Source organism: Eurytemora carolleeae, unplaced genomic scaffold, assembly GCF_000591075.1.
Source record: "Eurytemora carolleeae unplaced genomic scaffold, Eaff_2.0 scaffold299, whole genome shotgun sequence".
Taxonomy (NCBI): domain Eukaryota; kingdom Metazoa; phylum Arthropoda; class Copepoda; order Calanoida; family Temoridae; genus Eurytemora; species Eurytemora carolleeae.
The window spans coordinates 174,422-197,944 of record NW_019396463.1 but is presented as its reverse complement, the minus strand read 5'-3'; the positions used below and the strand labels follow the sequence as shown (position 1 = coordinate 197,944).

The 23,523-nt window shown below is 30.1% G+C and overlaps 1 protein-coding gene across 3 annotated transcripts in view; it reads left to right on the top strand.

Moving 5' to 3' along the window:
* Positions 1-573: 573 nt before the first annotated feature.
* LOC111703752 (uncharacterized) overlaps positions 574-23,523 on the top strand; it is a 61,840-nt gene continuing 38,890 nt past the window's right edge. The window contains exons 1-4 of one of the 3 annotated variants that reach the window (XM_023475794.1): positions 574-845; positions 18,524-18,617; positions 19,088-19,174; positions 19,708-19,766. In XM_023475794.1, the coding sequence (XP_023331562.1) occupies positions 19,154-19,174; positions 19,708-19,766 (80 nt within the window). In that variant the 5' untranslated portion in view covers positions 574-845; positions 18,524-18,617; positions 19,088-19,153. Of the gene's footprint in view, positions 846-18,523; positions 18,651-18,728; positions 18,750-19,087; positions 19,175-19,707; positions 19,767-23,523 lie in introns of those variants that run through there. The other 2 variants (XM_023475792.1, XM_023475795.1) reach the window with 2 other exon arrangements.

The window sequence follows — 23,523 nt, the reverse complement described above, 5'->3', positions numbered from 1 at the left end:
AACTGCTTTGCTGTGGAATCTAAATCAAAACTTTCTGAGAGAGATCATCATTGGTATCATGGGTACATTCCTAGCGGGTACACCTAAATTACCTTGAACCTAGCCGAATGCAGTTAAGGCTAGGAGGTCTTTTAATTTCTTTTTAAATTACTGCAAGACACAGATACATGTAATGCAGCTGACAAAGGGAAGTTCTCATTATACAACAATGTCAGCAATAAACTTAGATTGCCAACTGGAGTAAATACAGAAACTCAAAAGCTGATATTGAAATACAGAAATTACCTGGTCAGCTCTCGAAACTGCATATTAACCATCCTGGGGGGGGGGGGTATGCAGCTAATTTAATGAGCAAAACAGGTCAGCCAGGAAACAAGAAGATTGTAAAAATGATTATTTGCATTCTGCATTTAATACATGTATCAGTAAATTTGTTTCATAAAAAATTAAAAATAAATAAATTGTTAAAGTTAAAAAAAAAAAAAATCTACACATTTTTGGGGTAAAGTTAAAAAAATTCGATACTAAATTTGTTTTTTAAAGATTTGAATTTTGATTTCCTTTTTCAGATTTAAGTAAGAAATGTTTGAAAGAACCCTGACAATAGTCTATTATCCTGAACCCTGAGAAATCTAGGTTTTATGTATCCAGTATTCACCATAAGAAGATGAGATGTGTTGCATCATGTTAACTGAGAGGTTGGGGTTTGGTGAATTACAGCTCTGATATCACCAGTACCCTGAGAAGATGAGGTTTGATGTATCCTGTACCCTGAGAATACTAGGTCTATGGTTCCATCTTTCCATCACTGTAGAAACCTTCAGCAAATCTAAGATCATGTGAAGGTAATATTTTTATAGTTTTATATATGTTTACTATGCTTGGGACCCCAGCTGTATATCTAAACTTTCCCTATAATTAAATACAACTCTCTTAAAGGGACAGTAGAGGAAATTCTAAGAATTTTCAAACAAAACTAAGATCATTCCCGTGGTTTTAACGAGTTTCAAACAAAACTAAGATCATTCCCGTGGTTTTAACGAGTTTCAAACAAAACTAAGATCATTCCCGTGGTTTTAACGAGTTTCCAAATTAGAGTTTGACGGAAATCAGTCAATGGGTTCTTGAGTTAGGAAATACAGTCAAATAGAGATTACTACTTTATATATATATATAGATGCGATTGTTGGAATTATTATAAATCTATTTTAATATGAACTATATTACTATATATAAATATAAACCAAATTACTGGAACACAGCTAGGTCAATCCTTACAACAAAAAATGTTTTTGGGGTCACAATTTGAAATAATCATTAAGCTTTTGCAAGAAAAAAAGGGTTTATGTAAATTATGTGGATTTATCAACATTTTCAAATCTTGTCTTTCATCCGTTCATCATTGCTTAAAGTTTGAAAAAAGGAATACTCAGAAAGAAGAACAAAGTTTCAATATAAACTCTTTAGAATCCATTTAAACATAAACTCTTTAGAATCCATTTAAACATAAACTCTTATTAATCCATTTAAACATAAACTCTTTAGAATCCATTTAAACATAAACTCTTATTAATCCATTCAAACATAAACTCTTATTAATCCATTTAAACATAAACTCTTATGAATCCATTCAAACATAAAATCTTATTAATCCATTTAAACATAAACTCTTATGAATCCATTTAAACATAAACTCTTATTAATCCATTTAAATATAACCTCTTATTAATCCATTTAAACATAAACTCTTATTAATCAATTTAAACATAAACTCTTATTATTCCATTTAAACATAAACTCATACTAATCCATTTAAACATAAACTATGATTAATCCACTTAAACATAAACTCTTAATAATTTATTGAAAACATTTTTAATATTGTAAAATTTCAAAATCTAAAATAAAAATCTAACCTTTCTTATTTGAGATTGATTTTAAAGGTGTTGAAGTGAAGAAAAAGATTCAATTTAAATTCAAGTTCTACATGATTGCTAAAAATTTACATTTTCCCAATTTTTTATTTCAATTTTATATGGCACTTAAAGTTAATTTTTTGTTTATGGTATTAGAATGAAAAACCATAGCTTATGGAGAAAAACAAAATAAAAGCTGAAGTACATCTTCAATAATCTTTGCAAGAAGTTAGGAATTTGTTTTACAGACAAAATAATCTCTTCTGTTCCACGCCCTTATCGATTTAAAAAAAAGTTACTTATCTTCAGAAATTTGTATAACATTTTAAATTTAGGGTTTTTAGTTTTTTCATTTTTTTCCCTGTTTGCTTTTTTTCTTTTCCTTTTTTATTCCCTTTACATTTTATTNAATTTATAGTGTGAAATTGAGTGCACAATTTATAGTGTGAAATTGAGTGCACAATTTATAGTGTGAAATTGAGTGCACAATTTATAGTGTGAAATTGAGTGCACACTCCTTTTGGATTTAATGTTGATGAAAACTGAAGAATAAAATTATTTTTCCAAAAAAGTATAAATTTATCTGTTGAAAAGTTTTAGGAAATTATCAAAACTCTTAGAATATTTAAAAGTAATTAAAACTTTATTTTCTGTACTCCAGGAAATGTTTTTAATATAAGCGATGGTTCACATTTTTTTTCAAATCAATATAATTTTAAAGAATATTTTTGTTTAGCAAATTTTGTTTAACATTTCCCCTGAGAATTTTTAAATTCTTTGAAGCTTAATTTTGTGTGCTTTTTGCATATGAATAGAGAAGTTAAATATTAATGAAAAATTGAAAAGATCCCTGCCACAGTGCCACACAAGGCTAAGTCCGGGCATTATTTCAACAAGAAACTTATTTAACGTGTTTGAAAAAAATTATTTAAACACTTTAAATTATTGTTAAAAGCTTGCACGTATATATGCCTGGACACTATTAACTTTTAAAGCGATATCTCCCGAGCACAATTTATAGTATAAAATTGAGTGCACAATTTATAGTACAAAATTGAGTGCACAATTTATAGTGTGAAATTGAGTGCACAATTTATAGTGTGAAATTGAGTGCACAATTTAAAGTGTGAAATTGAGTGTACAATTTATAGTGTGAAATTGAGTGCACAATTTAAAGTGTGAAATTGAGTACAATTATAGTGTGAAATTGAGTGCACAATTTATAGTGTGAAATTGAGTGCACAATTTATAGTGTGAAATTGAGTGCACAATTTAAAGTGTGAAATTGAGTGTACAATTTATAGTGTGAAATTGAGTGCACAATTTAAAGTGTGAAATTGAGTGCACAATTTACAGTGTGAAATTGAGTGTACAATTTACAGTGTGAAATTGAGTGCACAATATGTGGTATGAAATTGAGTGCACAATTTATAGTGTGAAAATGAGTGCACAATTTAAAGTGTGAAATTGAGTGCACAATTTACAGTGTGAAATTGAGTGCACAATTTACAGTGTGAAATTGAGTGCAGATTTTACAGTGTGAAATTGAGTGCACAATTTATAGTATGAACTTGAGTGCACAATTTATAGTGTGAAATCGAGTGCAAAATTTACAGTGTGAAATTGAGTGCAGATTTTACAGTGTGAAATTGAGTGCACAATTTAAGGTGTGAAATTGAGTGCACAATTTATTGTGTGAAATTGAGTGCACAATTTATAGTATAAAATTTATTGCACAATTTATAGTGTGAAATTGAGTGCATAATTTATGAAATTGAGTGCACAATTTAATGTGTGAAATTAAGTTCACAATTTATAGTGTGAAATTGAGTGCACAATTTATAGTGTGAAATTAAGTGCACAATTTACAGTGTGAAATTGGGTGCACAATTTACAGTGTAAAATTGAGTGCACAATTATAGTGTGAAATTGAGTGCACAATTTATATTGTGAAATTGAGTGCACAATTTATAGTGTGAAATTGAGTGCACAATTTATAGTGTCAAATTGAGTGTTCAATTTATAGTGCGAAATTGAGTGCACAATTTATAGTGTCAAATTGAGTGCACAATTTATAGTGTGAAATTGAGTGCACAATTTATAGTGTGAAATGCCTGGACACTATTAACTTTTAAATTGATTTCTCCTGAGTACAATTTATAGTGTGAAATTGAGTGCACAAACGGAAATAAACAATTAAATAAATGTCTAGCCCTTGCGTAGGCTTGTGCTAGTTTAGCTAAACGTTTTTATACCAAATAGGAAGAAAAGAAATAATGATAGATGATATAAACTAAATAGAAAATTTCTTACATCTAAATATTTGTAAAGATCAAATATTTACACTCTTCGATAATAATAATTTAAAAATGTTTTTAGTCGGATCAATTTTAATTTTTCTTCAAACAAAAATATAGAAAAGGAAATAATATCAATACTACCCTGAACTAATATTTTCTTTTTTTCTTTCGTTCTCGATTCTGTTCTTCTGTTCCTCTGTTTTCTTCTATTACCCTATTCTCATGTTCTCCTGCTCTTCTGTTCTCCTGTTTTCCATTCTCTTATTTTTCTGTTCTCCTTCTCTGCTGCTCTTTTGTTTTCATGTTCTGTTTTCTCCTGTTTTTTTTCTTCTGTTCCCCTGTTGTCTCCTTCTCTCCTGCTTTTCTATTCTCCTGTTCTCCTGTTCTTCTGCTCTCCTGTTTTCCTGTTTTCCTTTTCTCCTCTTTTTCTGTTCTCCTGTTCTGCTGTTTTTTCATGCTCTTTTTTTTCCTGTTCTCCTGCTCTTCTGTTCTCCTGTTTTCCTGTTCTCCTTTTCTCATGCTCTCCTGCTATTCTGTTCTTCTGTTCTCCTATTCTTCTGTTCTTCTGTTCTCCTGTTCTTCCTGTTATCCTGTTCTCCTGTTCTCATATTTTCCTGTTCTCATGTAATCCTGTAATCCTATTCTTTTGTTCTCCTTTTCTACTGTGTTCTTAATCGTCTGTGCTCCTGTTCTTCTGTACTCCTATTCTGTTGTTTTCCTGTTCTTCTGTTCTTCTGTTCTCTTGTTCTCTTATTTTCCTGTTTCCCTGTTCTCTTGTTCTCCTGCTCTCCTGGTTTTCTATAAACGATCTCCTGTTTCCACTATTTTCTAGCATAGACTTGTATAAAGCAGATTTATTTTTACTTTTTCTTGATATTTTTTTATTAGAATGATTAACTGTTAATCTGCAGAATAACAAGTTTTGTTATTCTACTTCTAATGGTTTGGTTTCTTATATGCTTCTCCAGAGTATTCTTCAATCCTAGATATTCATAAGAACGTGACTAAACACAAACTATCCTAATTTAAAGAGACTGTTGACGTAATTTTAGATGACCCTCAATATAAAGAGATAAATGACAAAAATTGAAAAAAGCGGGAAATTCTTAATTTTAATTTGATTCACAATTACGTTTTTGGTGTCGCCGTATTTTCAAGTGACTCTCTGTTAGAATATCTACAGCCCTATAACCACTTCCAACGAAAATAAAATAATCAAATAATTTTTTAACGTTTCTTTAAAGCCATAACGTACTAAAGGGAAAAGAGTATTGCATGGCCGGATTCCTGCATGGGTCGGACTCGACTGCATGGGACGGACTCACCTTTAAGTTTTAACTATTTCGACACAATCTTAGACTTAAAAAGCAATGGTAAAACATTTCAAATTTTTAGTTGACATATATTAAATACGTATTTAGTTCTTAATTGTATTTCCTGATTTCCTGTTGAATGTCGTCTTCCTTTTAAATCATCAACACAATTAATATTTACCCGAGACATCGATAATTTTTAATGTGTTTTTCCAATAAAAGTACATTTATAAATATCGGAAAATGTCATAACATTACTTTTTATGTCTAAAATTGTGTTGAAATGGTTAAAACTTTAGGGAGAGTCCGCCCCATACAAGAGTCCGCTCCATGCATGACACCGGTGAAGGAACTACAGAGTGTCCCACGAAACGACATTTAAAAAATCGTTATTTTTAGTTAAAACATCCTTTTGCTTCATTATCTTTTACTTTGAAATCAATTCTAATATAACATGACTCCCATATAATATTTTTATTGATTTTTGGTGCTGAACAACTCAACAAATTATGGAAAAAGACATTCTAAACTATTCACCAACTGTCATGTTTCGTGGGACACCCTGTATGCACGATAACGGCACGGTATTTTTCGATTTTGTTATGAGTGCCGCGTGTGGTTATTGTAAAACAATTTCTTTTCTATAGTTCCATTGATGTGTATTGTAGAGACATAAAGCGGAATTATTTATATCCCTCAGATATCCAAAGTAATCCAGTTATCCTCGAAAACAACCAGATTAATCTGGATATTTATTTTAACAAAATATTGAACATTTGGAGTCAAAGGAGAGTGCATATGTGTATGCATCAATTTTATTCTTTAATCTTAAATAAAATCAAAACTTCTATTGTTATGATGAATTTGTGTATGCTAAACCATTACCAAAGTACTTAACCGTTTCTCAACAATGTTTAAAAGCTTGAAAATAGTAAAATTCAGGATTAAAAACAATTATGATATTTAATCCATTGAATTAAAAAGTTTACATCGCAGACACCAGAAAAAAGCAGCCTCAGATAAAACGCACAGACTTTTTTTTAACAATTTTTTCGGATTTTTAAACTTCTCTTAAATTTAGAGAAGGGGCCCCCCAAGCTAATGGCTTGAATTTTGAAGTAATTTTCAATTTAAATCTTTCCCTTTTTCCATTTTTATTTCTCATATTATATTAAAATTATAAAAATAAACAAAACTTTCCTCAACTTTTAATTATAGTAATAATAATTTATAAATATAATAATTTAATTATAACTATTAATCTTATTACGAATTTTAAACAGAAATTCATTGAAGATTTGCACAGTTACACGCAGATCAAATGCTTTTAATCTAACACATGATTGCAAACGAATCAAAGAAAGACGATTTTGCTAAGAAAAGACTGAAAAGATTGAAGAGAGTAAATGCTATAACTAAACATAAAGGATGTTTAAAGATTCCTGTTTTATGTAAAATCTTTATCATTTTCACAACCCTTAAAGCCTATTTCATTGTTTTACATTCAATTTAAATCCGTCATCTTTATTTCTAAAATTTGGTAGTTCGTCGTCGGTATAAATATTATTAATTTTCTTTTTCTTTCTGTAGAATGGGGGAGAATATTCCCACAACCTATTTATAGAGGTTTTAAAATATTTTTTCCTGAAACACTTAATTTTTTTTTATATTTCATAATAAATAATTACTTATCTACTTCAAATAAAATATTTTAAAAGTAAGAGTTATTTTCAAACTAAAGTACTAATGTACATCTATAAACTGACTTTTATGAATTGAATGCTGGGGAAAAAGGCTATCAATGAAAATGTCCACATGCACTAAATACTTTATGTCCTGGATGGCTATTAATCAAAAGTTAGGCGAAAGTAGATATTTACAATTACTTGGGGTAAATTTAGGCCAAAATATGTTAAGAACTTAAGTGGATCAACCCAGACCGAAATATATTTTCTATAAAATGTGGAACTACCATCTAATGTTTTTACTCTACAGAGGTTTGGTCCATCACCATCACCGAATTTTAAGGTTAAGTCCTAACGACTAATTACTGTGTACACTCTATTTGAGTATGTGCTGTAAGTGGCATGGTACACTTAAGAAAGGTGTAATATTAGTAATCGTATAATGTAATATTAGTAATCATATAATGTACAATGGTACTGTTTAATCCATCTATCTATCTCATTAACGACTTGTACCCTAAGTTTACTTAACGGGATGGGGGGGGGGGGGAGGAACCTTTTCATAAGAAGCAATAAATAAGCAAGGTTGAGAACAGAACAATATGAAAATAAGTTAACACAATGTTCATTTGGCACTGAACAGTGTACGTGGAGGAGACTACTCAGAGTGTTTTAGTCTAACTTGACCTACATTATATCATACTTTTATACATTATATCATACTTTTATACTTTATATCATACTTTTATACCTTATATCATACTTTTATACATTATATCATACTTTTATATATCATATCATACTTTTATACATTATATCATACTTTTATACATTATATCATACTTTTATACATTATATCATACTTTTATACATTATATCGTACTTTTATACATTATATCATACTTTTATATATTTTATCATACTTTTATACATTATATCATACTTTTATACATTATATCATACTTTTATATATTTTATCATACTTTTATACATTATATCATACTTTTATAAATTATACCAAAAGTATTGTACAAAATTCTCCCCCCCCCCATTGCGCCTCTGATGTCGTTATCATTGTAATGAGATAAATAGAGAAAACAATAGTATACAATCGTTTATTTATCTATTAAAGGAATATAATAATAATCCAGTATAGATTTCCGTCACCAGGGATATAAATTAGTTGTTTATTGTTGGTTAAATCTTGTCCTGGTTATAAAGCTAGAATATTTAGCTTAATATATTCATGAATATATCTATCTATCTTAGTCCATTTATCTACATATGTATAGCTTTCATTTTTCTTCATTAATATTCATTTCTTCATTCCAAAGAAATAATAATATCCAAACATATATATTATATACAGGGTGTCCGAATAATTCTGATAATTTCTCTCTCATTTTTTGAACGTTTTATAATCTACAATTTTTCCATGTATTGTAGAAAAAATCACAAATTCAGTATTCCTATACACCAGTATTTCGACAAAACGTTTCACGCGCAGTTTCACTTTTCTTTGGGTAGGCGGGTTAGATACAACTAATTAAAGATAGCCAAGGTCAAGAACTACTCAGAGTTTAAAAAATTTGTCGATTTCGTTGAAGAGTCATTACTCTTCAAAGTCAACCCGACCGAAATACTTCTAAGAGTTTTGGTCAATTTTTGCACTAGAGTTGAATTATGCATTTAAGAAAATGGCGGTCATTAACACTTGTTAAAGAAAACTAAATTAATCCAGTTATAAAACTAAACGTTCATATTTTGATTACACAAATTTTTTTCCAGATTGGAAAAATTCCAAATAATAACAAAGTTACAACAATTTGAAAATTGGCAAGATTAAAAGGACACCCTGTATATGCATATAGTTGATATGTACACAAGAACTCATTAAATACATATTTGATTTTTTATCTTATACTAAAAACTATACTGGGAACCCAGCTTTGCCTGGAAACTAAACTTTCTTTATACAAGTCAACCCACTCAATATATAACTTTTGAACTAGGCTAAAAACATTCCCATGGTTCTACCGAGTTCCCAAATAAAAATTTCAGCCAAATATGTACAGGAGTTCATGTGATTACAATTTAAATATAAATAGATATATATTTGAAGCCACAGAACAGAGATTAGTTAAGGAATTAAACAATCCCCCGGTATAAATTGAGTCAGTCCCTTTAAGCCTAAAAAGGAGTTCAAAGTGTAAAATTAATGTAAATGTTCACAAATTATAAACAGTACATCGGAATAATATACCTGGACATATCCGTTACAATTTCTTTGTTTTGTAAAGCTGTTAAATAACTTTTAACCTGAATTAAAGGTGAATTAAAACCATATTTTATAAAACAGTTAAACGTAAAAATCGTGGTAATTAAAGTGAATATGCAATCTGTAGAATTGTTAATGTTTGTTTTGCTTTAGAATCATTTGTAAACTGCAATTTATATTTTGTTTGAAATTAATGTTCATATTTTAAATAATAAAGGAAAACGGCGTGGGGGTATTTGAGGACAGGTTGCATATAAAATTTCAGCAAAGTTATATATTATTATATTATTTCGATGAGAAGGGTTTTCATTTTCCAATTAACTTGTGTTAATTAGAAGACAAATATAAAATTAGTAAAAGCGCTTTTTATCGCATTAAGCCTATACCCCTTTTCATTTTTCGCAAACACTCCCTTTAAAATATATTTAAAATAAAGTAGATCACGTGGATTTAACAGTTCTGTCAATATTCCACAATTTGACCCATTAAACATAATTTGTTAGCCTTTTTTCTTAAATACTTTTTTGTTGGCGTATGCATTTTGAATAAAATGTTTAAAATAAACAAATCCGTAAAGTAAATGATTATTGAATTAAAGACCAAAACACGTTTGATATAAAATAGAAGAAACCGAATGCTGCTTACTCTGGTTAGTCCGGTGTGAGATGTTAGTTCGACATTTTATTGAAAATATATTTCGGTCTGGGTTGACCCTCGTCAGTTCATCTTGAGATTGTTTCTGTCATATTTAAAAGTTGTAAAAGTGTTCATTAATGTGCGTTTACTGTTTCTGCGCAAGAGTTCGTTTTGTAATTGCACGGGCAAGGACGGAAATGGCGGACACTTCAGATTTTTTATTTATGTTTATAATTTTTGAGAGAAAATAATATTTTAGAAAACCTTTTTATGTTATTATTTTTTGCAAATTCAATTTGATCGACAGGAAATATTTCCATTAAGCTTCTAATATATTCCCCTTACAATATATTGCACAAACTATTTATTATGTAAAAATATGTCCAACATCACATAAATCTTCATTTTTAAACAATAAATTTATCTTTTTTATTGATAATTGGTAAAATGGTGAAGTGATAACAAAAATTTTGTGCCTTTTTTCCATTAATTTTTTTGATACCTCGTTTTCAAACATGGATAATATTTCATACTAATTAAGCATGAATGAAATATTTTTAAAGCTGAAAATCGAATGTTTAAACTGTGGTTTCTTTGCAAAAGTGACATGCGTATTCATGCTGCAGAAATTGTGAGAATTTTCAAGATGGACAAATTTCTCTTCCAATGAAATGGTGCCGTTGTAAATCGGATACACCACTTGACTTTACCTAGACAGTACCATTCACTTGACTTTACCTAAACAGTACCATTTACTTGACTTTACCTAAACAGTACCATTTACTTGACTCTACCTCGACAGTACCATTTACTTGACTACCTAGACAGTACCATTCACTTGACTTTACCTCGACAGTACCATTCAAATGACTTTACCTTGATAGTACCATTCAAATGACTTTACCTCGACAGTACCATTCAAATGACTTTACCTTGACAGTACCATTCAAATGACTTTACCTCGACAGTACCATTTACTTGACTTCACCTCGACAGTACCATTTACTTGACTTTACCTCGACAGTACCATTTACTTGACTTTACCTCGACAGTACCATTAACTTGACTTTACCTCGTCAGTACCATTTACTTGACTTTGCCTTGACAGTACCATTCACTTGATTTTACTTAGACAGTGCCATTTACTTGACTTTACCTCGACAGTACCATTCACTTGACTTCACCTTGACAGTACCATTTACTTGACTTTACCTCGACAGTACCATTCACTTGACTTCACCTTGACAGTACCATTTACTTGACTTTACTTTCTTGATTTAAAAAAAAAAGAATTATCAGAATTAAACGTTTCTCAAGCGAGAAAACTGAAACTATCCTCTATTATTAATCAGATAAAGGGTATTGTAGTGAATCGGCATGCCCTACAATGACAATCCCTTTTAGTATTGTATGAAAAAATAAATGATTAAGCAAACATTGCAGTTGACAGAATACAAACATTGGAACAAGATCTTATACAACATACAAACTGCAAAGTGATTAAGAAGTAAAGGGATTGGGATGGTCAGGAATTGGGAAGGATAGGGATCGGGAAGGCTGGGATTGGGAAAGATATGGATTATAAAGGATAGAGATTGGGAAGGATATTGGATTGGGAAGGAAAAGGATTATGTAGGGTAGGGTGAAGATATAGTATTCTGGTATTCTCAAGACTAATTTATTTAACATAGAATAGGTGTGCCAATCCCAAAAACTTGTCCCTGCTAATTATTTTTAAAACCATTTGCAAAATGATTACATTTGAGGCCTTTTTTAGTGATTATTGTTAAACACTCTAAATTGTTGAGCTTTACATATAGATCCAACTAATAATTCTAATTGAGCTCACGTTCGACTAAAGAGAGCCTGTTATTGTCCATTTGTACATACAAACAAAATTAAAATCGCTTATGTTTAAATTAATTAAATAAATAATATAATGAATTATGAATAAATTAATTAAATAAATAATAATATAAATAAAAACTGAGTAAGGATGAGTTAGGAAAAGAAACTGAGAAAGAATATTTTTTTAGTTCATTAGAAAATAATGAATTTTAATTTTGTTTCAATTGACAAATGTTTAAATCGACTTAAACTTGCAAATATTTAGTAGGGACGAGTTTTGGGGATTTTATTATATTATTATAAAGATTTATTCACACACAAATATATAAATACATTCACACCTAGTCCTATGTTGAAGCACTAGTCTTGAAAAGTATTTAACTTTTATATTAAACACAGTTTTATAATTTATTAAACTATTTTATTTATAACAGACGTCCTGTCCGCTTTGCGCCCCTCATTATTTTGTACAGCTTAGGTTTCAATGTTATAGTAATGGCATACATTTTTTCGGAGTCATAGAAAACGAAGAAAAATTTCTCAAAATTTTTGTTTTCATTGGTGGATTTCTTTTGGAAAGGAATGTGAGAGAAATGTATAGAAGGAGGAAAGAGGAAAGAAGTTGGGAAGTTGGGAATGGGAAATTTAAAGGATTTGATACGAGGAAGTTTGGATGGGAGCAAAGGAATAGTTGGAATTAAAGGGTGGAGGGAAAATAGTAGGGAGACAAGTTTGGAGGAGGAAAGGGGAGTATTTGGGAAGGTGTGAGGAATTGGGATGGGTTTAATCAATATGATTTCTAAGAGGGGGGGGGGGTATACAGTATATACTAGATTAATGATATCTCAAGATACAAAGTTTTCTACTGCAGTAGTCATCAATATCTTTAATGTTTAGAATTCTAGTTTTTCTTGTTTATACTAAATCATCCTGAGTCTAACCGCAAAATTTACGATTTTTGCTTGATTTGATTTGATTTGATTTGATTTGATTTAAACGTCAAGATAGTTACTATATATGTTCAATAGATCTTAATAGAAAAGTACGGCACATAATATTATTATTTTCTTGAAACTGATCAAAATATGATATAATTGATATATTTATTGTCTAGGATCAACCAGGTCCGCAGCCCCCCTTTCCCCGAAAGGGTAAGGCACAGGGTGGGCAGATTTAAGAACATTAAAAATAAAATAATTATAGAACAGGGGGAAATAGAGGGAAGAAATCTATTTTCAAATAGAAAAACTAATGTGTGCTCAAAAATCAGTTTTTAATTCTAATTCATAAATCTAAATGTTAAAATTAAATGTTATGATGAACAAAATTATCAAAATTACCTTTATCAAAATGAACAAGCTTTTGGAATTTTCTATTGGTTTGTAGAAAATTCTAAATGATTACGTTTTTGGGTTTAGTTTAGTTTAGTTTAGTTTAGTTTAGAGGTGAGATTTAATGAATAAAGAGAAACAGTTTCACTAGTTGAACTACTTTTATGCACTCTCGGTCACCCAGGAGAAACGTAGTTTAACTTTCTGTATCCAGTTCAACTAATTGTCACGAATTCAAACTCAAAGAATGGTTCTTATTAAATAAAAGCAAAGGTTTTGTCTGCAAAGTAATTTTTTGATGTAAAAATGTGGGAAATCTCCCTGGTTAACGGTTAGATTAGATTATCCGGATTGGTTAAGATAAGTTGGCTCTCTCATCCTACTCCTAGTTCTCCCGGAGACAAGGTTCCAACCTTCCTTAGATAAATCTTATTCATGCCTTGTATTCTAATATAGATGGGCATAGGTTTCACATTCTCAGATGTTAATTTAATATTGCACTCTCTGCAAATTTATTTATTGCTTATTCAAGCGTATTCATCTAACCTGTTTTTTTTCTGATAATTCTGAATATTTATCATTTTCTTCTTTTCAACCATACTGACAATAATAATATATACTGTACTGCCTGTTCCCTAATATTCTAGATTCCTCGCAACTGTAAATAAACGTTGACCAAATCATTAAATAAGCAATTAGAAGACTAACTAATTAGAATACTAACAAATTTGAAGATTCACAAATAAAAATACTAACTAATAAAAATACTAACTAATAAAAATACTAACTAATAAAAATACTGACTAATAAAAATACTGACAAATAAATATACTGACTAATAAAATTACTAACAAATAAAAATACTAACTAATAAAAAGACTAACTTATAAAAAGACTTTCCAATTAGAAGACTACCTAATTAGAAGACTAACAATTAGAATACTAACTAATTAAAAGACTAACTAATAAAAATACTAACGCAAAACACTTAATTTAACCTCGGGATCATCATGCGGTATCTTCCTTCGTGGGAAACCCTGTAGACAGTGTACAGTGTACAGTGTACAGTGTGAAGTTTACAGTGTACAGTGTGCAGTTTACAGTGTACAGTGTGCAGTTTACAGTGTACAGTGTGCAGTTTACAGTGTACAGTGTGCAGTTTACAGTGTACAGTGTAAAGTGTACCTTATTATGTCAGTTTTGTAGTATTGTAAGCATACACGAACAAACAAAATAACTTTGCCCATCTCTAAAACACAGGCACACACTACACACACACACATGAAGGAGCTAGTTAGCAATAGAAATAAATCCTTTTGGTTTTCACAGAGTTTACTCATTTAAAATGTAAAGCCCTGAAGGAATATTACAAAAACTACACGTTAATGGAACTCTCATAGAAATTTTCAGTTAAAGGCACGAAAATTTCACTAGAAGGGGATCATTTGGCGTACCGTCCCGGTCTGTCTTAGAAAGTCTAAAATTTTACTGTAAAGCTTTCGCTAGCTGATTAAAAGTCGGCCCTATACTTGACATTAATCGGAGTTTGCAAGGACGGATAATAAACGGTTCAGAAACATTTTCCATTTTCTGGCGGAAAAAATGTTGAAAATGTTGAAAACAAAGATAACTTCAGCATTATTTAATAGACAATAGTCAATAGGTCCGCCGAGAGCATATCCGAACCCTTAAAAAATTTTCTAATAAAGAGTTAAGATGAGATATCTAGGATTTTGAATTATCTAAAAAGCTTTATTTTCATTTGTGGATTTACTAAGGAAACCATAGAGGAAATTTTGAGAAAAAAAACTTTTCAAGTTAGAATTAAATCTAAAAATAAATTCTCTTTTTACAATTTAAATTAAGTTAAAGTCTAAATTAGTGGTATATCCTGCTTTCTTTACATTATGGAATAGATATAATGATAAGTACTGTGAGGATAAGATATAATGATAAGTACTGGGAGGATAAGATATAATGATGAGTACTGGGAGGATAAGATATAATGATAAGTATTGGGAGGAGAAGATATAATGATAAGTACTGGGAGGATAAGATATAAAGATAAGTACTGGGAGGATAAGATATAATAATAAGTGCTGGGAGGATAAGATATAATGATAAGTACTGTGAGGATAAGATATAATGATAAGTACTGTGAGGATAAGATATAATGATAAGTACTGGGAGGATAAGATATAATAATACTGTGAGGATAAGATATAATGATAAGTACTGTGCGGATAAGATATAATGATAAGTACTGTGAGGATAAGATATAATGATAAGTACTGTGAGGATAAGATATAATAATAATACTGTGAGGATAAGATATAATGATAAGTACTGTGAGGATAAGATATAATGATCAGTACTGTGAGGTTAACAAAAACTCAATTAAAGTGTTGATGAACCAACCCAGTGTGGGGTCTATTGTAGGGAGACCTCAATCAGAATAAGAAGAAGGCTTAAACTTCTTCACTTTTCAACAGCAAAGTTGTGAACAAATTTTGCTAAAATATTTTTTTGACGCATTATAGGGTAGCATGGAGCCGGAGGACAGTCAAAAGGCGGGTCGGTCCTCCCCTGCACTCTAACCATAAAAGTTTAATCTGGTCTAATTTCTTTTTTTTTATGAGCAAGTCTTGAAAAGTTGGACTACAGGCGTCGGGCAAAATCATAGCCATATTAGACAAAAATATCCCAGCCAGGATAGGTTTAATAGAAAAAAGGATGACAAAGCTGTTAGTATCAAGTTATGATTAAAATAGTCCAGTCTACAAAGAAAATTGGGATTTTTATTTGTATTATCTCGTGCTTTGTAGTAGAATAAAAATATGAAATAAACAAAAAAACACATGAGAAATCCCATATCACTTAATAAGTTGATTTTCAAACTACTGCAGGGTAAAAACTACTGATTTTCAAGCTACATATGGTAGCGTTGACAAAAAAAAACAAGATTGTTTGAATATCGTCTTCCCATTCCACAGTTTAATGGTGTTTACCGTATATATTCAAGCTTGAAATAATGGCCCACCAAGTCTCATATCGTCCTGAATTTTTAGATTTAGATATTTATAGATTTAGACAAATCTGTTGAAAGTGTCAACCTTTAAATGGAAATACGATGATAAAAGGTTTTCAGATTGAAGATCTCTTAAGCCTGAAAGAACCAATCTAAACCAAATCAAAGAAATAATTTAAAATCTATCTCACGATAAATTGGAATGTTTCCTAAAATACACAGTAAGAATTTGCATGGTGAAAATTAGAAATGTTTTCTTAAAGAATACTATATACAGGGTTACCCATAAAGATTGAGACTTCAGAGACGACTACCCGAAATTTATACTGTCCATTTTCTTACATTTATAATTCCCTGCAACCGTAAATGCACTCTTTGCCAAATAATTAAAAAGGCCATTTAAAAACATGTTCAATTAACTTTGAATTTGTCATATTTTCAAAATATAAAGTCTTCATTAAATTCTTTTCTTTTGTAAGTAACCCTGTATAATCTATAGTATATTCAATCTATCTATCTATCCACCTATCTAGTTATCTATCTATTTATCTATCTATCTATCCACCTATCTATTTATCTATCTATTATGGGGTCTAAATGATAAAGTTTGTTACTTGTCAAGTTAGTCCCTCCCCCTTCCCCTTCCCTGGATATTTATTTATTATAACTTATTATTTATGTAATAATTCTAATAGTGTCCGGATATACCAGAATATATCAGGATATATCAGGAGATATCAGGATATATCAGAATATATCAGGATATATCAGGATATATCAGAAGAATAAATCAGGATATACCAGAATATATCAGGATATACCAGAATATATTAGGAAATACCAGAATATCAGGATATATCAGAATATCAGGATATACCAGAATATATCAGGATATATCAGAATATCAGGATATACCAGAATATCAGGATATATCAGAATATATCAGGATATACCAGAATATATCAGGATATATCAGAATATCAGGATATACCAGAATATATCAGGATATATCAGAATATCAGGATATATCAGAATATCAGGATATATCAGAATATCAGGATATATCAGGACATACCAGAATATATCAGGAGATATCAGAATATCAGGAAAAAAAAAAAAAAAAAAAATTTTTTGTCTCAAGGTTACAGCTGATTTGTTAACTAAGATTTTTCAGCTGATGATTTGTTAGCCTGGTTGTTAGCTGATGGTTTGTCAGCTGATGGTTAGTCAGCTGATGGTTAGTCAGCTGATGGTTTGTCAGCTTGGTTGTTAGCTGATGGTTTGTCAACTTGGTTGTCAGCTGATGGTTTGTCAGCTGATAATTTGTCAGCTGATGGTTAGTCAGCTGATGGGTTGTCAGCTTGGTTGTTAGCTGATGGTTTGTCAGCTGATGATTTGTTCATTGATAGTTTGTCAGCTGATGGTTTGTTAGCTAACAATGTGTTAGCTAATAGTTGGGCTGCTAACGATTTGTCAGCTGATGGTTTGTCTTCTGATGATCTGTCAGCTAACAATTTGTCAGCTGATGGTAATTCAGCTTATGGTTTGTCAAATTTCTTAGCTGTTGGTTTGTCAGCTGATGATTTGTTCGCTGATGATTTTTCAGCTGATGGGTTGGCAGATGATTGTTTGTCAACTAATGTTTTTTTCAGCCGATGGTTTTCAGCTGATAGTTTTTCAGCAGATGATTTGTTAGTGCCCCAATTTTGTTCTCCGCTATTATACAGCCTAGGGCCTGTGTTGAAACCATGGGCTTCCAATTGAATTAGCTTGGGTTCCCTGAATGTTATTTGGTTTCTCTAAAACAATTGGAGGGCATTCAACGAATATCTGAGGGCCTCTCAAGAAAATCTTGCTAGGGTTTATCGCTGATATTATTGGAGGGTTCTCCGGTAAAAGCTGGGTTTATCGCTGATATTATTGGAGGGGTCTCCGGTAAAAGCTGGGTTTATCGCTGAAATTATTGGAGGGGTCTCCGGTAAAAGCTGGGTTTATCGCTGATATTATTGGAGGGGTCTCCGGTAAAAGCTGGGTTTATCGCTGATATTATTGGAGGGGTCTCCGGTAAAAGCTGGGTTTATCGCTGAAATTATTGGAGGGGTCTCCGGTAAAGACGGTTTTGATAGTGCTCCAACGTTAATGAATTTTCCCAGACTCAACTTTTTTCATTAATAAATATTTTTTTTAGAATCACGAAACCTCTCGAGCCACTGGCCTCGAATACAGACTCGAGGAAGAACAACATTGTTGGTTCGGGACAGGAGGATTCAATTTAACTCCAGGTTTGGGACAGGAGGATTCAAGTTTAACTCCAGGTTTGGGACATAAGGATTCAAGTTTAACTCAAGGTTTAGGTCAGGAGGGTTTAAGATTAACTCAAGGGTTGGGCCAGGAGGATTCAAGTTTAACTCCAGGTTTGGTACAGGAGGGTTCAAGTTTAACTCAAGGTTTGGGACAGGAGGATTCAAGTTTAACTCAAGGTTTGGTACAGGAGGGTTCAAGTTTAACTTAAGGTTTGGGACAGGAGGATTCAAGTTTAACTCAAGGTTTGGTACAGGAGGGTTCAAGTTTAACTCCAGTTTTGTGATGGGACATGAGGGTTCAATTTTAGCTCAAGGTTTGGGACATGAGGGTTCAAGTTTAGCTCAAGGTTTGAGACTCCTTTTCTATGTAATAAATATGTTATAAAATTCAGATACTTTTTTATTTTTATTATTATTCTTTAATGTGAAATTTAATAGATATTTTTTAGGTCTGTTTTCTGGAAAAGAGAAAAGAACGAAAAACCTTAATTAATTAATATTTTAAAAAGTGCAAAATGGCGGAGATGTCGGATCAGGTAAAATATATTATTTATATAAATCATTTTTTTTAACTATTCCGATCAGGGGTTAATAATAGAATACATTTAAATTTGATGTTTATATTAATGATTAAAATGATGAATTGGAGCAATTTTAATTAAGGATGAACTATGGGACACTTTGCTAATAAAAATGCTCAAATTTTTTTTTCATAACTTAACTTTTTTTTGTATAGATAAATACATTAATGTAAGCGGGAAAAAATATTTTTAAATGAATAAAAAATATTTGTCTTGAAACATTGAATTCAGAAAATTAAAATCGTAAAAAATCCCTTTTCGATGAAATAGTTTCAGTATTTAGTTTTAAACTTTTAGGAATAGTAAAGAAAATCTTAATTCGTAAATGAAAATTATTACAAAACTAAGATGATTAGTCTATATGAGATTTGAACATGCAGTGGCTGTCAAAAATAATTGTAATTTGAAGACGACCTAAAATAAGTAATTTTTAATCTTGGACTCGACCTCAGTATTGGCTTTTATTTATTTAATTTGGTTGTCTCTAGGCCGGGTCTGGGTCTGGGGGTGGCAGAAATGTAATAACTGACGATTTTATCATGCAGTGGTAAGGAAACACTTTTGTTGAAATCTTTTTTTTTTTTTTTTTTTTTTCTAATTTTTTAAAAACTTTAAAATTTTTTTTAGTTAATCCATGTTGATGAACCATAATTTGCCAGTTTTATTTATTTTTAAATGAAGTTTACTCTTAAAATTTAGTTTATTTTTTTTTCTTTTTATTTTTATTTTGTTAACTTCTGAAGGTAAATTATCAAGAATGAATACAAGAATGAAAACTAAGGACATTGTTCAAAAAAGATCAAATCTAATTATTTTAAGCTCTGTCAACAATTCTCTGCGTGTATATGATTAGTGGTGTTTAGTATACCTAGAGTATAGTTCTAGCCTCCCAGTTTTACTCCAGGTGTATCAATGTATCAGTTCTACTCCGAACCCTCCACACTCCATACTAAACTTTGCTACCGGAGTCGGACGATCCGACGAAAAAAAAACCTACAGATCACAGTCTTCATCGATACTCTCGTTAAAATAATAACTTCCTTTGCCGTCCACCTTGAATACAAATTCTCGGGTGTTTTTTTCTTTTTTTTATAAAAAAAATTATCTTCTTATAATCATTTTCCAAGATTTTCAAATATTTTGATTAAAAACCATAGATGGATAAATAAAATGTCAAAAACTCTCTTTAAAAGAAAATATATTTCTAGGTTTCAAAAAAACAACGAAAACAACATGATCTACATTAATGAAAGATCTTTACGAATTGAAGTACGGTAAAATATGATAATTTTACTAAGAAAAATAGCTACTATCTTCCCTCATTTTTTTTCAAAAATAAAGCGAAATTTAAAAATGAGGGAAGCTGTAGGAGCTGTAGACTGTTTTAAAGTGTTTATGTATTGAACACTGAACAGTGGGATTGTTCAGTGTTGTTTGAAAATCCTTTCATTTTTATCGTTTCCTCAACGCAAAAAGGGTGCAAGTAAGGGGGGGGGTAGTGTTTGCTCGCGATAAGCGGGGGGAGGGGGGGGACCTTTTCAAAATATCTCAAAATCCATTTTTTGTAGGGAAAGTAACATTTTTCGAGAATTATAAACATAAAGCGCTGAATTATTAGAATAAAATTAATGCTTCTTTAAACTACTAAAATGTGTTATTGTACGATTCAAAAATGTCACTAAAGCAGAATTTGATTCAAAACTTTCTTTCAACAATCGCATTTTCCAAAATAACGGCTTTTCTTTTATATTTCTTAGATTTTATTAATAATTACTGTTAATTTCATGAATTATGATTTCTTAATCTATAAATTAATATTTATACCTTGTATTTTTTAAATTGTCGAATGTACGGTAAATATCATTTTTTAGAATACTGGTTTGTTAGCAAAACCCCACTTGGTTTGACGTAAATTATGCACAAGATATCTTGACGGGTATATTATGGACCTATAACCCAGCATATTTTGTACCTTTACCAATAACAGAACAACCTGGATTATTTAGCGTTTTGAAAATTGAAATTTAGAAACTGATTTTTTAAAATAAAATTCGACGGAAGTAACAAATCTTGATTATATTTTGTTGGAAATTAATCAGATAATTCGTAGATCCAAAAATCAGATAATTCGTAGATCCAAAAATCAGATAATTCGTAGATCCAAAAATAATCCAAAAAGTTTTTTTTTCACAAATAGTGTAATTAAATTTTCATAATAAGAATGAACTAACTTGAAATCATCAAATTAACTTTTATATTTTAATATATTAAACTTTTTTAAAAAATTGTGCGTGAAAAAACTTGTGGAGCTGTTTACGAGGTCACAAAGTCGTACTTAGAACTGGTTCAGTCTGATTTGCAAGTAAATAAATGATCGTCATGAATTGAAGACATTAATAACTAACTACAGTAGGGAACAAGTTGGATTTATTTTCATAAATAATATATGTGATAATCACAAATTTATCATTTGCACTGAAATTGATTTTAATCTAAGTAAATAAGTTCAGAGTTAACTGAATTTAATAAAAACGCTGTGACATAAATTTGGTCTCACAGTTATTAAAACAATATACTAATAATAAGTTAAGTTTAAGTTAACATCGTAATAAATCTTTATAAATTTAATTTAAGGTCTCTAAACTTAAATGTTATAAAAAAATCTGTTCACATTTTAAGGGGAACTTGAAAAACCTTTTTTTTATCCTGAACATGAATTATTAATCTTAAAAAATTCGAATTAGTAAAAATGACATTTTATAGTTTGAATTGTTTTTAGAAAAAATCCCTTTACCGTAATGAATAATTGATTAAAGAAGTGGAGAAATTAATCTTGTATTGGTTCTCTAATCTTGTATTGGTTCTCTAACCTTGTATTTGGTTCTTGAATCTTGTACTTAGTTCTTGAATCTTGTATTTGGTTCTTAGATCTTATATTTAGTTCTCGAATCTTGTATTTGGTTCTTGAATCATGTATTTGGTTCTCTAACATTGTATTTGGTTCTTAAATCTTATATTTAGTTGTAGAATATTGTATTTAGTTCTTGTAACTTGTATTTGGTTCTCTAACCTTGTATTTGTTTCTTGAATCTTGTATTTGGTTCTTGAATCTTGTATTTGGTTCTTGTATCTTGTATTTGGTTCTTAAATCTTATATTTAGTTCCAAATCTTGTATTTGGTTCTTCAATCTTGTATTTGGTTCTTAAATCTTATATTTAGTTCTCGAATCTTGTATTTGGTTCTTCAATCTTGTATTTGGTTCTTGAATCTTGCATTTGGTTCTTGAATCTTGTATATGGTTCTCGGATCTTGTATTTGGTTCTCGGATCTTGTATTTGGTTATCGAATCTTGTATTTTTGGTTCTTTAATCTTGTTTTTGGTTCTTGAATATTGTATTTTGATCTCGAATAAAAAAATGAAGCATTTATTATGTATCTCCTAAAAATATCAAAAAGATCTAAAGGAATTGAGTTTTGGCCACAAATTCTGATTTTCAAATCGCTATATCTTTGCAACCTGATGGTGTTAACCTTTGATATTTCAAACTATTATTATTTGATCTAAAATATTTCATAGTTTGAAATATCTAATGTCTCTGACATTAAAATGCAAAGATATAGGGATAGTAAAATCAGAGTTTGTGACAAAAACTTAATTCCTTTCTTGCATATATAAAATCTTGAAAAGTTGTAACATGTAACACGAAATCCTTTTACTAAATGAAATTTAAACTTTAATTTAAACAGCAAACATACTACTGAAATACTTATTTATTTTGATAAATCATGACTGTGAAAGTTCTTTATCTTCCTAAAATGAAAAAATAAAAAAATTCGGAATTATTTTTAAAAAATCTTATAACTCTTGTTTTTAATATTTTCTATCTTTACGTGATTTGCTGAAATAAAAAATGATATTTTCTTTTTTTTAAGCTGACATTTGAAACATAGATTTAAAATAACTATTCCATTTAGCATATTTTATTCTAGAAAATCAGACTTATTCTGACTTTTACATTGAAATGTTATTTATTGTATAATTCACAACGAACAGAAAATACAAAAATTGAAATACTTCGAATAAAATGGTTTTTAATGAGTTCAAACAATATATTCTACATCAGCAATATTACAGGGTGATTTTTAAAACTCGATTTTTTCATTTTGAGCCTAATTGGATGAAAAATACGAAATGTTGAATAAGAAAATCTCACAATATCTTACTTTTTGTCTGACATTTTATAATTCCCAAAACAACCATGGCTATACCTAGGACTAAAAAGATTACGGATCTCCCTAAAAC